Source organism: Typopeltis vanoorti, chromosome 26 (genome assembly GCF_054136105.1).
Source record: "Typopeltis vanoorti isolate ZY-2024b chromosome 26, IOZ_Tvanoo_1.0, whole genome shotgun sequence".
Taxonomy (NCBI): Eukaryota; Metazoa; Arthropoda; class Arachnida; order Uropygi; family Thelyphonidae; genus Typopeltis; species Typopeltis vanoorti.
In genome coordinates, this window is record NC_143574.1 from 12,981,633 (window position 1) to 12,999,701 (window position 18,069).

An 18,069-nucleotide genomic window follows, 5' to 3' on the forward strand; every position below is an offset into this window, starting at 1 on the left:
GTACATCCTTGTCTGACACAGATTTAACTTTAAACAATCTTCCTGTATTTCCTTCAATTCTAACTGCTGACTTATAAATCAAATAAAGAATAAGTATTGCTTGATATAATGCCCCACTGACACCATACAATTGTAGACGATTTGAGTAGCTTCTCTCTTGCCACCTTGTCATATGCCTTTTCCAGATCGACAAAACTTAAATACAGATGTTTGATATATTCCCATGCTTTCTCAACTGTTTCTCGTAAAGTGACGATCTGATTCTGACAGCCTCTATTTGGCCTGAATCAAGCTTGTTCTTCACCAAGCTTTTCTTCCACAATTCTTCTCAACCGTTTCTCAAGTATACTTGCATAGAACTTGCCAGGAACACTCAGTAGATAAATACCTCTGTAATTCTCACATTCCGTTTTATTTCCCTTTTTATATATGGGTACTATGAGAGCTTTACTCCAATCATTGGGAATTCGTCCCTGTGTCCAGGCTTTCTGAACTATGCAGTGCAGCAACTTCAAGATTCTTATACCACCACACTTCACAATTTCTGGTCGAATATCATCTACTCCTGCTGCCTTTTCAAGCCTTTGATGGCTTTTTCTACTTCAAGTATGGATATGTATTCCTGACTGCACGCCTGGTCAGTGTTTTTTACCACTGTGCTGTCATCACTGCTTGTTTCATTTAGCAATTTTTCAAAGTAATTACTCCATACTTCAAGGATATCTTTTTCTCCTGTTTTCATGTCACCTTTATCATCTCTAACTCCTTTTACAGAACTCTTTCCTCCATTTCTAAGTTTCTTCGACAACCTCCAGAATATCTTACCACCTTTTTGATATTTATTTTCTATATTCTTGCCAAAGTTCTCCCGTGATGTTTGTTTAGCTAGTTTTACACAGTGTTTTGCTTTCTTACATTTGTCTCTGTATTCTCTAAGAACAAAAGCTGACTTATTTGCCAGGAACTTTTGATATGCTTTCTTCTTTTCCTTTACTGCCTCTTTAACTTCCTGTGTCCACCATAGAGTTCTGATTTTTCTATTCTTGCAGACAACCTCACCACATGCATCTCTGGCTGAATCAATCATGGTATTCTTCAAGGCTTGCCACTGAATCTCCAAGGTTTGGTTCCTGTTCTCAAACTCTTTCATTTTTTTCTTCAATAATCTTTGTGTATTTTAGTCTACAGTTCACATCTGAGAGCTGCTCAACTGTTATTCACTTTAAAACTTTCTTACATGTTATTCTTTTCAATATGAAATTCAATTTTATCCTGCTGAAGACTATATATGTAGTAAGACTATAGTGATCGCTTCCAATTTCAAATTCTCAGTACACTCTGGTGTCCTGCACCAGAGAGAAAACATCACTATCAACAATAACATAGTCAATGAGACTTTTCTTATTCCTTGCCTCTTCTCTCCATGTGAATTTGCGCACATTTTTATGTTGGAAAATGGTGTTAGTAATAACCAGTCCATGTCCTGAGCAGAAATCCAACAAGTATTTGTCATTATTATTATTAGCTTTGCTCTTTTCTCCAAATTTTCTCAAAATATTTTTGTATGTCTGACAATCATTTCCTACTCTGCTATTTAGATCCTCAACAAGGACCAACTTTTCCTTTTTTATTGTGTTGCTTTTTCTAAAGCAACAAAAAATTCCTCCACTTCTACCTTAGTAGAACCTTCTGTGTAACCATAGGCACAAATAAGTCTCATTGTCCAATTCCACATTCTGATATTTGCCCACATCACTCCACTTGAGACTTCCTGCCATTCAAGATGATTAGCCTCGTATTTTGTGTTGAATACTATGGCTACTCCTTCTTTTCCTTGATTGTCATTTCCTGAATATAACATTTTGTATTTATTGCTCAGAAAGATCTCACCAGTTTTTGTCTTTGTTGTTTCAGTCACCTCTATTATGTCTATCTGGTACTTATCTAATTCTTCAGCTAGCTCCATTTCTTTGCCATTCAGGCTTCTTATGTTGATAGCACTGATCTTTAACTCTGGTGATGTTGAGTTAGGGTGTGCTTTCAGATGTTCCAGTAGCTGACTTTTCGATGTTTGCCCTGGTTCTCTGGCGAATACAACGGGGGGCCTTTTTTAGCCATGCGAAACCCCAGCCGGCATGAAATTTTGTAATGTTGTACCATCATTTTCTATATTTGGATCCAGGAAATTATCATTATAATAAGTTAAGAGATTGAGGGAGAGACAAAGAAAATAAAAATAATATCTTTAGTTACAAACAATTAATATTAGTGTAAATTTATGTATTGCTTTAAAAGTGTGTGTAAAATGTTTGTTTAGCAAGTGCTATGTACAAATGTGCCTTATAACTAAGAACTTATCTCCCCCAGAGAAAAGGGCCCACAAACTTAATATCAGACTTAAAGAATATAAAGACCACACAAGATTTCTTCTCTTCATGATCACAGGAGTTGATGAGAATGCACAAGCATCAAACTTATAAGACAGTTTCTTTCTTCCACTGTTAATAGTAGCCATAGAAATATAATTAGCTCATACCCGTTTTTCTTTGAAAACAAAAAGATATCATGTTCAGGTTTTCAGTATTTAACTAGAACATGTTTGCTGTAGTACATAACATAGTGAGAGAAGAATAGGAACTGCTAGTTACTTCAGGAGAAATTATAATCACTTTTATCTATGCCACAACTCAGCTTCATTTAAAAGAAATTCATCTGTTAATTTTGAGATACTATTTATTTCTGTCATAATGCTCTTTTTCACCTTTTTCGTTTAAGAATGTTTAAACCATATCATCATCATCATCATCAAATTCCTGCCATGTACCCTCAAGGGGTGTACAGGATATGACAGTACTACATGAAAAAATTACATCATTACTAACTTCCTATCTACAATTTTCCTCCAAATCAGTCTGTTACTTGTCAAGACTCCAACATTATCAGATCTTATATTTCTATCGTCTAAGGCACTTTGTACCGTATCAATCCACCTATATCTTGGTCTTCCTCTGGGTCATTTTCCTGCCAACCTGGCAGAGAACACTTGTTTTGCTAATCTTTCCTCGCCCATTCTATTTAAGTGACCATACCATCTGAGATTAGCTCTGCTAACGCATTCCTGGATGCTGACAATGTCAAGTTCTTTCCTAATATCCTCATTTTTAATATGATATTGCCATTGATGCCATCTGTTCACGCCTCTAACCTTTCTCAGGACTCTCATATCTGCGGTCTCTAGTCTTTGGTCAAGTGTTTTACTTCTGACCCAGCTCACAGACCCATAAGTTAAAATTGGTTTGAACACTGTCTTGTATACAGCTAATTTAGTGTTCCGACTAATTTCTTTCTTATTCCATATGAATTTATTCAATTGACTTCCCACCATACCAGCTTTGCTGATTCTGTTGTCTATTTCTATATTTAGTTTACCATCTTCAGTAAAAATTGTGCCTAAGTAGCTGAAATGTTTTACTTGTTCCACAGGTTCTCCATTCACAACACAGTTGACATTTTCAATGATTCTGCCTATTTTCATTGTCTTTGTCTTTTTATTGCTGACCTTCATACCATATCTATTACAACAGCTATTCAATTTAGTCAGAGAATCTTGCAGACTTGTAGCGGATTTATTTAGAAGTATAACATCATCCGCATAAAGCAAAGAGCTGACATTAACATCTCCAATTTTGATATCAGGTTTAATACCACATTCCTTCATAATGTGATCCATATAGATAATGAATAACAGAGGGGATAGTGTACATCCTTGTCTCACACCAGATTTAACATTAAACCACCTTCCTGTACTTCCTTCAATTCTAACTGCTGACTCACAACTCAAATAAAGACTAAGTATCGCTTGATATAATGCCCCATTGACACCATATAACTGCAGCGTATTGAATAGCTTCTCTCTTGGCACCTTGTCATATGCCTTTTCCAAATCGACAAAACTTAAATACAGATCTTTGTTATATTCCCATGCTTTCTCGACTATTTGTCGTAAAGTGAAGATCTGATCCTGACCGCCTCTATTTGGCCTGAATCCAGCTTGATCTTCACCAAGCTTTTCTTCCACAATTCTTCTCAACCGTTTCTCAAGTATACTTGCATAGATCTTGCCAGGAACACTCAGTAGGGAAATACCTCTGTAATTCTCACATTCAGTTTTATTTCCCTTTTTATATATGGGTACTATGAGAGCTCTACTCCAATCATCGGGAATTCGTCCCTCTGTCCAGGCTTTCTGAACTATGCAGTGCAGCCACTGTAAGACTCTTATACCACCATACTTCAGCATTTCTGGTCGAATATCATCTACTCCTGCTGCCTTTCCACATTTCAAGCCTTTGATGGCTTTTTCTACTTCAAGTATGGATATGTATTCCTGACTGCATGCCTGGTCAGTGTTTTTTATCACTGTGCTGTCATCACTGCTTGTTTCATTTAGCAGTTTTTCAAAGTAATTACTCCATACTTCAAGGATATCTTTTTCTCCTGTTTTCATTTCACCTTTATCATCTCTAATTCCTTTTACAGCACTCTTTCCTCCATTCCTAAGCTTCTTCAACAACTCCAGAATATTTTGCCACCTTCTTGATATTTATTTTCTATATTCTTGCCAAAGTCCTCCCATGACTTTTGTTTAGCAAGTTTTACACACTGTTTAGCTTTCTTACATTTGTCTGTGTATTCTGTAAGAGTAAAAGCTGACTTATTTGCCAGGAACTTTTGATATGCTTTCTTCTTTTCTTTCACTGCCTCTTTAACTTCCTGTGTCCACCAGGGAGTTCTGATTTTTTTTCCTTGCACACAACCTCACCACATGCCTCTCTGGCAGAATCAATCAATGTTTCCTTCAGAGTTTGCCACTGAATCTCCAAGGTTTGATTCCTGTTCTCAAACTCTTTCATTTTCTTTTCAATAATATTTCTGTATTTTAGTCTACAATTCACATCTGAGAGCTGCTCAACTTTTATTCGCTTTAAAACTTTCTTACATGTTATTCTTTTCAATATGAAATTCAATTTTATCCTGCTCAAGACTAAATAGTGATCACTTCCAATTTCAAATCCTCTGTACACTGTGGTGTCCTGCACCAAGGAGAAAACATCACTATCAACAATAACATAGTCAATGAGACTTTTCTTATTCCTAGCCTCTTCTCTCCATGTGAATTTGTGCACATTTTTATTTTGGAACATGGTGTTAGTAATAACCTGCCCATGTCCTGAGCAGAAATCCAACAGATATTTGCCATTATTATTAGCTTTGCTCTTTTCTCCAAATTTTCCAAAAAAATATTTTTGTATGTCTCACAATCATTTCCTACTCTGCTATTTAGATCCCCAACAAAGACCATCTTTTCCTTTTTCATTGTGTCAATTGATTTTTCTAAAGCCTCAAAAAATTCCTCCACTTCTACCTTAGTAGAACCTTCTGTGGGACCATAGGCACAAATCAGTCTCATTGTCCAGTTCCCCATTCTCATATTTGCCCACATTACTCTACTTGAGACTGCCTGCCATTCAAGAAGACTGCCTGTCAATAAACCATATTTCTCCCGTAAACTTTCAACGTTTCCAAACATCTTTTCTGTTCTAATCCATGCAACAACAACTCTATTCTTCTCTCACTAATTCAACTTCTTCTTTAGAGATATAAACTTCACACAAGTGCACTGCTAGCTGCATGACAAGCAACATGGTGGTGAGACAAAAGAAAAATAATCACTTATTGTAAACAAGACTACAATTCTTTAATGCCATGAAAACATAATTGGAAAGTTCAATATTTTTTTTTTCTCAAGGTTTAAGCTACAGAAATAAACTATGCTGTAACTATATCAAAATTTCTCTTATATGTAACATTAGTAAAAAAAATTCTGATTACAAGAAATAATGCATTTTTGTTATATATTTAGGAAATGTTTACATCATCATCATCATCAAATTCCTGCCATGTACCCCTCAAGGGGTACATGTCAGGAATTTGATGGATATGACAGGATATGACACTACTACATGAAAAAATTACATCATTACTAACTTCCTATCTACAATTTTCCTCCAAATCAATCTGTTACTTGTCAAGACTCCAACATTATTAGATCTTATATTTCTATCGTCTAAGGCAATTTGTACCGTTAAAATCCACCTATGTCTTGGTCTTCCTCTGGGTTGTTTTCCTGCCAATCTGGCAGAGAACACTTGTTTTGCTAATCTTTCCTAGCCCATTCTGTTTAAATGACCATACCACCTGAGATTAGCTCTGCTAACGCATTCCTGGATGCTGACAATGTCAAGTTCTTTCCTAATATCCTCATTTTTAATATGATATTGCCATTGATGCCATCTGTTCACACCTCTAATCTTTCTCAGGACTCTCATATCTGTGGTCTCTAGTCTTTGGTCAAGTGTTTTACTTCTGACCCAGCTCTCAGATCCATAAGTTAAAATTGGTTTGAACACTGTCTTGTATACAGCTAATTTAGTGTTCCGACTAATTTCTCTCTTATTCCATATGAATTTATTCAATTGACTTCCCACCATACCAGCTTTGCTGATTCTGTTGTCTATTTCTATATTTAATTTACCATCTTCAGTAAAAATCGTGCCTAAGTAGCTGAAATGTTTTACTTGTTCCACAGGTTCTCCATTCACAACACACAGTTGACATTTTCAATGATTCTGCCTGGAAATGTTTATATATAAAATAAAACTATATGTTATCCTTTCCTTTTCATTTAATTAAAATTAGCCGCCACTAAAAATTTAATACAAAATGTAAGATAATCTGATATTGCTAAATAGCAGATATCCTACAAAAGTATCAAACCCTGTCCAACAGAAACATACAGTTATGGCTAAAATAGGCAAAGAAATTGACATCGGACCAGAGGACTGGAGAAAGGTCACACAGAGTGATGAATCCTGTTTCCTGTAGTTACTCTACACTCTTGTATTGTGACAACAGCATGAATAATATGGACTCAGTATGCTTCATCACAACAATGCAAGAAAGAGGCAGTAGAGTGATGGTTTGGGGATGTGTTTTTCTTGCACTTCGTTAATGCCCGTTGATACCAATAGAACAAAACTGTACTGAATGATATACACCCATTCATACTGATCATTTACCATGCATGTGATAGCAGTTTTCAGCAGTTTGGTGGATTGTTTTGGATTTTTAGCCAAAGTAATCAAGTTATGAAACCAGTGTACTATAACTGTAAATTGTATGTGTTCTTACTGGTTTCCCTGTTTAATGGAATGAAAAACCTGAGTTTCCTAGAGAATAGAACTCTACTATCTTTATATGAGACCAGCTAACTCACCTTCAATTGAAAAGCCCTTATGAAAATTCTTTGCATCTTAGACTAGATTCCAACAGGATGACACACAATGTTAGGGCACATATCACCCAGGAATAGCTACAGGAACACAATAATGACTTTGCTACTGAAAATGGATCTGAAGCCTGTTAAACATTTTTGGGATGTTAAGATGTTCATGATAGGGATCTGCCACCAATAAATCTGGTAGAACTACAGGAATTCATCATGGTTTGTCTGCTTCTAGTAGGATACCCATAGAGTATTCCCAACACACATCAGAAGCTTAATGCTTCATGGCTATTCTGAAAGCTCATGTTTAAAATGCTGTTAGAAGATTATCACTATATAAAAGCTAAAATTAAATTATCACTGCTTAAAAGTTAAAATTCATACTTGATATTTAATCTTTGTTAAAGATTTAACTGTGTTGATGGTCTCACATATGATTTTCTCCTAATCATCAGTTTTGTGTAAACAAGACTGGGTGTTTTTTTGCTTTATTTATGCAAAATTTTCACTCTTTGAAATATTATAACTTGATATTTTATGTAGTGCATACCTTTGCCAGTACTTAACTCTTTTTATATGAGTTGTGAAAATTATGCAAGTAGTGCAAAATTGAATTGAAAAGTGTATAAGTCCCCCCCCCCCGCTGGAAATTTCAAAATTTTCATAAAAATGAAAAATTTTGTAATTTTGTTTGGATTATCCACAGAATTTTTTGGTGCTCAATGCTTTTAATTAATATATCAAACTCTGAAAACTATTAGGTGTTGATAGCATGGCATTTTGGAGGTTGAAGTTTGTTGTTCAGCTTCATGTTAAATATGAAGCATGCAATTAGTTCCATATTTTTGCACAAGGAAATATGAATAATCATTTAGAGGAAAATGCAACTATAAAGCATTCAGAATTAGTAAACAATTAAATTAAAAATCATGAAATTAGTAAAAAAATGTAATTGGAAAGCATGAAATTAGTTTCCTTATTTTTTATAATGGGACATGGATAGGTGTTTCGAAAAAAAAAAAAAACACAACTAGATGTTGATTAGCCATGGCATGTCCACCTGCTTGGGCCTTGTCATGCAGTGTGGAGGTTGAAATTTGCTGTTCAGCTTAGTGTAAAATCTGAAGCATGCAGTGCAAGTAGAAAATGTATGGAAAGTAACTTAATGCTTTCTCTAAATTCATATAGGGAAAGCATTTTTAATTCAAATTTAGCTTCATCTTCCATGCTGTGCAACACTGCCTGAGTGGAGGAAAACACTACTTCCAATGGATTATATGGTTAATACCTAAAAGAGTACAGTTTTTGAAGTTTGATATTTTCACAAAAAATTTTGTGGTTCTTTCATAGTCAAGAGGTAAGGAATTCCCACCAGACGTTGATTACCTTACAATCAGCGTCTGGTGGCAAATGGCACACTCTCATCATTTTTAGAATAATATGTAGAAGTTTTAGATTGTTTGATAGAAAAAAAAAGATGTGATTACATTAAAAAACATTAAAAGGTCTTTCAAGAATGTTCTACAAGCATTTCAGAATATTTTCCTTCTAAAAAAGTAACTTAAATGTGATGACTCCAATGTTGGCAACATTGCTGAGAATATGAAGACTTTCTACGATTTCTTCAGTTGGGTACAGAAATGTACTACTTTAATGTTACTTAAAATTTTTTTTCTTCTTAATTTTTTTTATCATTTTAAATTTTAAAAAAATGTAAACTGATCAAATACAGATATTGGAAAGAAAAAAAACTTTCTCTAAGAAATTTCACTTTATGTAAAATTCACTCACAAGAGTGAATTACTTGAGTTGAATAGACTGTTCACCATACTTGCATCAATGCCATATTTCCAACATAATGTCAAGCTTTTGTTTACAGTTAAAGAACAGAATAACTTTTTTACATTAATAACCAGATCAAACTAAGATTAACCTTAGTTCATAATTTTTTTTTTTTTTTTTTTTTTTTGTTACTTCTCCAGAAAGAATAAATAATTTCTGTGATTCACATGAGAAACTCTAAACAGATTTAGAAAATACATTAGAATCAATGCACATTTTCAATAGTGAACTTAATTAGGCTATACATGAAGTTAATTTTGTCTGAAAACTAGTAATCTGGTGTTCTTTGAGCATTACAAAATATCATCCATGTGGAGCATAGCATGCTGGGTTTGTGGGAATATAGTATTGAAGAGTTGACATTTTAAACATTTCATAAAATAATTTGCTAATGAAGTAGAGATAAGATTGATAAGGCATTATCTCTCATGGTTCTTTTAAAGTATATGTGCAGCTTGTTTTTGCAAGGAATAATCAGATTACTTGCAAATCAATTAAATTAGTCAGTGATATTCTTCTCTAGAAAACAGTGTTCTACAAGAAGGATGTTTTATGACAAGAAAAATATGAGCAACTATTAGATCTTTAAGAGAGTTTATTATGTGATTTATACATTTTAGATCTAGTTATTTTTTTCAAGGTGTCACACACACACACGCGCGCGCACACATTTTTTAGGTGATTTCCATTCATGAAAGATTGTAAACCTGTTATACATACCATGGACGGACTCCAAGTTAGATAACAAGTAACTCTGCTCTTGAGATTAAACAGTATTTTTTCAAGCCATTTTCAGGCCTTCAATATGCACAATGCTTCATCTTTTGGATAGTGAAAATTTATCTATTGCCAATGACTTTCACAGACAGCCATGCTATATTTGGATTTGAACTCCACCCCTGTTGGTTGTGAAAGCTATTAGCCAGCAAGGCCAGTCCATATGGAATAGATATCGAGGACCTACTGTAGTCTTCAACATTCAAGTGTACCTAACATCAATATATAATGCTTATGTGTCATGTTGATAAATTAGACATTAATGTATCTTTTCACTGATCAGGACCTGAAACAGCATTCTTTTGTGAACCCAGTTCACAATTCAGTGAGATGCACTCACCCACTGCTGACTTTTTTTCTTTTCCAGAAGTAATAGACTGGAGCAAAAATTACATGTCAAAACAAAAATGTCAGATTAATGCAGCCATTCTTATTAAGGTTACAAGAATGCTTCATAGCTACTGCTGACACTAAGACTAGCTTTGCTGAGCTGAGTAATGACTTCTATATATGGCATGTTTGGTTTTCTTCCATCTAATCCTGTGTGAAGAGGTATCCAAAATATGGTCTCCCAATCCTGATTTGCCATAATGATGGTAGTGATATTTCTTGGGTTTTCCAAGGTATGAGGGTGGTCTGAAAAGTTCTCTGCCTTGACCATAGATGGCAACACTCTCGGCAAGATTTTTTTTTCTAAGTTGCATCCATGTGAAATGGCCAAAATAGGACAATTTACAGCTGCAAGGGACCTGGTATACACCAAGTAGGTCTAGGGGAAGTGCTCTAAAACATGTCCAGAACTGGCTAAGATAATTGGTGAACCAGTGAGATTGCTTCATCCTCAACACTTTCTTAGCCAATGGCTACAACCCCTCAAAAATCAAAAAAATACTAAAACCAGTAAACCCCCCCCCTCCACAATAAAGATTACATTAAATCTATCGCCATCCCCTACATCTGGGGCACCTCTGAGAAAATAACCAATATCTTCAAAAAATATGAGCTGACTTCGTGTTATAGACGATATAAAAAGTTGGCATCCCTTATCCGCTCTACCAAAGACCAACCACTTCCCCTAGACCTATCTGGTGTATACCAGGTCCCTTGCAGCTGTAAATTGTCCTACTTTGGCCAAACAGGCAGGACAGCGAATATCAGGATTTCAGAATACAAAGACTACATCCAGTTTCACCAGTACAGCCACTCTGGGCTGGCAGACCATGCCTTAGATACCCGCCATAGAATTCGTTGGAAGAAAACTAAAATAATACACCGCAGCCAGTTCAAGTACGAAAGATTTTTCATGGAATCATCAGCAGCTCTAAAAAACGTTCCAAACCTCAACAAATTTGGTTGCATGAAACTACCCCAAATTTGGGAAGCCTACATTATGAGAACTTCAGCCCAATGGCCAAGACAACCCAATTAGCCTGCTTGGGGGGAGGGGGGAGGCACCATTAGGATTTTAGGAACAATATTAGTTTCTTGCCTTCTTCATTTGCGTTTGTTAGTGCTTGCACGCACATACCATATTTGTATGTTCCTGAAGATGGCAACGTGACGTTGCTGAAATATTGAAGGTATTCATTAAATACCTTCAATATTTTGCTTTAAACATTTTAATATCCGTTATATGCGTTGTTAATTCCTTAAGCTAATTACCAGTTATGTATGACCAACGTATAAGCCTTGCTACAAGAATTCTGTCAGGTAGTTTGTTTTATACAGCTGTCTGAAGCAAAAGTGTTTTCTGTATCCCTTGAAATGGTAAAATTGAGTATCGCGTGGTTATAAAATTCTTCGCAAAAGAAGGTTTAACACCAAAAGAAATTCATTCGAAGTTGATAAAAGTTTATGGAAACTCTTCTTCATTTTCAACAATTAAGAAATGGGCTGCCAAGTTTAAATGTGGCCGTACCAGCCTTGAAGATGATCCACATGAAGAGCGTCCAAAAAGTGTAACAACACCAGAAATCATTGATCAAGTGCACGATACGGTATTGAATGACCGGTGATTCAAAGTGTGTGAAATTTGCTGAGACTATAGGCATTTCAAAAGAATGTATAGAATATATTTTGTATGAAGAATTGCAAATGAAAAAGCTTTGCACAAGATGGTGCTATGCTTGCTCACAGCAGATCAAAAACGCACTCGCATGAAAATCCCTGAACAGTATTTGGAGCATTTTAGCAAGAATAAAACTGATTTTGTGCATCGATTTATTACTATGGATGAGACTTGGATTCACCATTACACACCAGAATCCGAACAGCAGTCAAAACAGTGGACAGAAGTCGGTTATTCTTTGTGCCAAAGAAAACAAAGTCGGTTCCATCAGCAGGAAAGGTCATGGCATCGGTGTTTTTGGATGATTTTCTTCATCAACATCATCCTCCCATAATCATTCTTTCTTTTATTTGCACACGCACACATATTGATTTCTAGGATTTTTCTTTGCTTGATTGGGCTAATTTCTGCTCATACTGCACTTTAGCTGTCCTTGCCAACCAAGTCTCTCTCTCCTGGCCTGCTCTTCATATTCCTCCTGTAACTGATTATTACATTTCTTTTTGTGCTGCCTCCATAAAGTCTCCTTCTACCAGATTGCATGCTTAATCTCTTCATCATCCATTTTTACTCCTATCTGGTTAGCTTTTCAGATACACTCGGACTTTGCTGCTGTTTAATATCTGTAAATAATCTACAAGCAGTTGTATGTGTGCAAAGTATTATCAATTCAGAGTAATAAGATATGACTAGTTATTAAAAGTATTTCTATTTTTAAAATTATACTTATTTGATTATGTTTTTTTTTTTTCAGAAGAATTAGTGCCTATTATTAAAAAGTTGATGTGGCATAGTAAAGCATATATTATTCATTCATCTTCAATACCATGCTATGAAAAGCAAGCTATGGCATATATTTTGGTAGCCATGAAAGCTGTGTTTGGGTTGAATAACATTTTTGAGAGGTAAGAGAAGAGCAATAAACTTGTCAGTTTCTTTATTTATAGCATAGCATTTATTTCATAAAATGAAACAAGACTGACTTTTTGCAGCAGCAAGCTAACAGTTTAAAAAAAATAAATAGACTAACAATTTTTCCCATCCACTATTCATGTTGTGTTATGATGACTAGTGATGTGATTAGCTGTCTGCCCAAGATCTACATGTGCTAGGTTTTTGATGAACAACAATTAAACCTAATGCAGGATTCTACTTTGTTTTTTTTTTGTTATGTTCATTTTTTTTTTTTTTAACGTGTCTGATGATTACTCTGAAGTACTACGGCAATATAGAGAAATGGCCTACATTTATTACATTTTATTTAAAATAGCATTCAAATAATCATTGGGAATGTTAAAAAGCAGCACTAATCAGTGTAACAACAAAAAAGTTATGATCTATATCAAGTTTGTTCATCTTGCATCAGAAACTGACACAGCCAAATCTGACACTCTACATCACTGGTCATCATAATACAAAGTGAGTGCTTGCAAATTTGTTGTTTCAAATATTTTGTATTACTAATACCATTGGCTTGCTTATTGTAAAACTCGGTGTGATATCAGTTTATTTTTTTATTTCACCACCACAATCAACTATTGGACAAATTTCAGGAATCCCATAATAGTTGACACCATACTATGAGGGTGGCCTGAAAATTTCTCAGCCTTGACCATAGATGGCAACACTATCGGCAAGATTTTTTTTTTCTAAGTTGGTTAATCTGTCATAAGCATCCTTGTGAAATTTCAAGTCATTCTTGAAATATCAAGTAGTTTCGTTTTATACAGCTGTCTGAAGCAAAAGTGTTGTCTGTATCCCTTGAAATGGATAAAATTGAGTATCGTGTGGTTAAAAAATTCTTTGTAAAAGAAGGTTTAATGCCAAAAGAAATTCATTCAAAGTTCATAAACGTTTATGGGCACTCCTCTCCTTCGTTCTTGACAATGAAGAAATGGGCTGCCGAGTTTAAACATGGCCATATACCAGCCTTGAAGATGATCCACATGAAGGACATCCAAAAAGTGTAACAATACCAGAAATCATTGATCAAGTTCATAATATGTATTGGATGACTGGCAAGTCAAAGTGTGTGAAATTGCTGAGACTATAGGCATTTCAAATGAACGTGTAAGATATATTTTGTATGATGAATGAATTGCAAATGAAAAAGCTTTGCGCAAGATGGTGGTCATAGTATTCAGAGCCTTGAGGCTCTGCACAAGTTACACTCATTCTCCTAGATTTTACTCCACCATACATTGTGTGTGGTATCTGTCTGCTATCCATGCTGACAACTTCCTATCTATTCCCATTAGCTTCAACTTATGTAATAATTTTCCATACAGTATTCTGTCATATGGCCAGAAGTATCATGATACAAGGGTGGTCCAAAAAGTTCTTGGCCTAATAATGAAAAAACAAATTTATAATTTCAAAATTATTTTTATTTTTCAACATAATTCCCCTTAAGACTATTACATTTATTCCAGTGATGCTCCAGAGCCATTATCCCATCCCTGTAGTGGTTCTCAGTATGATCTGAAAAATAGTCCTCTATAGCTGCAATCATCTTTTGATTCGAAGAAAACGCTGACCAGTAAGGAAGGGTTTTAGTTTTGGGAAGAGATAGAAGTCAGAGGGAGCCAAATAGGGTAGATGTTCCAACAATTCATAGTGTAGATCCCTTAATTTTCCCATTGCCAAAACACTTTTGTGGGCAGGTGCATTGTCCCGATGAAAGATGATTTTTTTTCTTATGCAAACCGGGTTTTTTCTCACGAATATTTTCATCTAGTCTGGTTACTCTCCCTTGTTATCTTTCCAGAGCTGAGACTTAAACCATTCAATACCACTGCTCTATTCATGTTGATGTTTTTCAGTATGTTGAGCACCACCTCTAGTTCATCTGCCTCAGGTCTTCCATCAGTCTCTGTCACATCGTCAAGTTCAAAATCTCTACTAGGATGATATACACTTGCAAAGTGATCACATTGTGCTGATATCCCATCATTTCCTATTGCAGAATTCTTATTCAATTTTTGCAACAGCTCTTGTACTTCTTCATACATATGAGTTTCTTCATACAGTGAAGCGGTAGCATGAGTTTCAGTGTTGCCTATACCATATGTTGGCTACTCATTAATTGAACAATCTCTTCTGCATCAGTCACCCACATATCGGCTGCATTCAGTAAAGTTATTCTTTCAAATTCATTCATTCTTTTACTTGCAGTATAATGATAGAATTCTTTTGGGTTGGCCTTAAATTAAATTAACTTTCCAAACAACACTTGAGCCTGCTGCTTATAATTTTCATAACTGACATCATCCTTATGCACATGGTATTCCTTCTGCATAATCTTTTTTTATGAATTTCTTGCTTAATTAGATTACACATCCATTTCGTCCCTACTCTATTTATTCTTCAAACTCCAGGAACACATTCTGATATTGAATCATTTAAGTATTTTTTAAACACCTCCCATGCACTATCGATATTCTTTCCATCCAACAACTGATACCATGGCATAGAACCCAGCATACTCCTCTGGTGGTCATAATTTCCTGCTTTGTAGTACAGCATGTGACCTTCTCTGAATTGAACATTCATAAACTTACTTCCCAAGTGAGTACTGCATGATCACTATCACCATCTGGAAGCAGAATAGTTACATTTTTAACTACTCCCCCCATGCTGCTTGAGAAAGTTATCTAGCAACAGCTCAATAAATTCAGTTTCATTCTTCTCATGCAATTTCACAGCTACTGTTAGGATAATTAAAGTCCTCCATTATGATTACTTTTTTTCACACCCATAATCTTTATTTGGTAATGCATTTCTTTGTCACTAGCAACCGATCCACCAGGTCTGTAACAACACCCCACAATGTATCTGATTTTGTTAGACTATACTTCACACTAGATGGTTTCAAACTCACTGCCACATGAAAAACTGTTAGTATTGCAGTCATAGGTCAACATATGCTTAATCACGTCCACCAAGACTATTTCACAACAACAAAAATGTTCATAGTCATTTTTTTTGTTAGGGCCTTTACCAAAAATACTAACATTTTCCTTCTTTTCCATGGATCCTTTTTTTCCCCTTATATAGCACACAATATTATTTCTCCCGTTTCACCGATGTATAAATATTCTTACCTCTTGCAGTTCAATTTGATGCACAATTTACTAATTTTTTTGTACCGGAGGAAAAAAGTTTCTTCTACTACTTCATAAACAACATATCTATGTTGAGCTAATTCCATTGCCTTTTTCAGTAGAAATAACAAATATAACCGCCGTCCTTAAGACAGATGAAAATTTCCAATCAGCATTTCCTCGAACATTCCTTTAGAACATCGACTGCAAATCCTTTTTTATTTATTAATTACTTGTTGACAGTCTCAACTCTTCCAGTTAGACTCACAGTTTTACTGTTCCTTTTTGGAATCTACTAATATTCTTCCAACTGACTGTCACATAAAACTAAATAAACTTCATAAGAACAAAATTTCTCCGGTCTGCGTTCTTAAACTTCCATTAGCTCTCTTGTTTTTCCCATTACCTCGATACCGAACACTCTCTCTGTTAGCTGTCAATCACCCATCAAACTCCTCAATGAGCATGCGCACTGAAAGTGGCAAGCAAGAAGTTAGGTATAATGGCTGACACATCTCCGTTAACATAAAGAGAATGTCTTTACAATATACAAATCTCTCAACACTTTACAATAAAAATAAATCACAATTATCAGATTCTAGTAAGTACATCCATTTTCAAATGGTTTACATTTCATTTTGACAATAGTAATAATATCAAGAACGGGCACATCGCAAGTGCTGATATACGTGTTTCGAAACCAAAACTAATAATGTATTAACATAAACAATTTGTAAAAATATTCATAATTTTAAATTATAATTATTTTTACAGTACCCCACCTGCCTGTACTTTTTACTCTATTCTCCCTGAAAATGAAAATACTAAATCCATTGCATTCAATCCCTGTATTAATAACTGTTCTAGTGGTGTTAGTATTGAGTGCTGAGCAAATTATTATCATTATTATTATTCAGGCCTTCATGGAGTCAAAAGACTCATCGTGGAAGGTCCTTTCTAGGAAACACAAAGTCTATCATACCACTCCTTGAACTCATTGACCATTCATGCTCTCACCACTCTATTAGGCAATGCATTCCATGGTTCAGCTACCCACCATGCAAAGAAACCACTCTTCACCCTCTTGCTTACAGAGGGTGAGGAGTGGTTTGCAACTTCCAGGGATTCTTATTTTTCTTATTCTTCTTATTTACAAGTGACTGAAAATTTTGAATATGATAGTGTTTAGTTTAGCTGTAATAAAAACTTTTTCTACTAAGTCTGAAGAAATTCCAGAAACAGTAATGTATTCTTCAGGGGATAAAACATGAGATAATTCTGCCATAATAGAAGTCATGTGATGATTAATGAAACAGTTTTTTTTTTCATGCCAATAAATACTGTGTGCTTGAGGAGAATGAAAAACTTCTTTTTACAAGTTGGAATTACTGGCCTTGTCTTCTCCTGCAATGTTTTAAAAAGTTTATTCTGTTAGTACATTTAGCTGTCTTCACCAGTTCTTTTCCCAAAACTGATGTTTCTTATAAATGCACTCTTTGTAGAGGATACAAATTGAATTAAATATAGAGATGTAAGCAGATGACATAATGATTAAAATTCAATAACGGAGAAATACACATGGAAAAATTAATATTTAATACTTGTAGAATTTTCATCTGGATTTCTTAGCCATTGTTAATACATACCGATGAAAAGAGAAGCAAATTAGAACAACACTTAGTGTGATGTGTGCTATTCACTGCTGGAGAACAGTCCCATTTACAACTAGTAGAATTCAAATAAATAAATTTTGATAATTATTAATTCATGAAACATGAATGAGGAGTGTGGCTTAGGATGACTTCTCCAAATTGTGAAAACCAGCTGAAAATTCTGCAAGTATTAAATATTAATTTTTCCATATGTAAATGTTTTTCCATTATTGAATTTTATCATTATGTCATCTGCTTTTGTCTGTATATTTCATTCAATGA

General features: G+C 34.9%; 1 protein-coding gene across 3 annotated transcripts in view; it reads left to right on the plus strand.

Moving 5' to 3' along the window:
• LOC150092337 (TATA box-binding protein-associated factor RNA polymerase I subunit B-like) overlaps positions 1 to 18,069 on the plus strand; it is a 161,448-nt gene that overhangs the window by 94,624 nt on the left and 48,755 nt on the right. For all 3 annotated transcript variants that reach the window (XM_090414965.1, XM_090414967.1, XM_090414966.1), the window contains one exon: positions 12,787 to 12,937. In XM_090414965.1, coding sequence (XP_090271091.1) covers positions 12,787 to 12,937 — 151 coding nt within the window. The remainder of the gene's footprint in view (positions 1 to 12,786; positions 12,938 to 18,069) is intronic.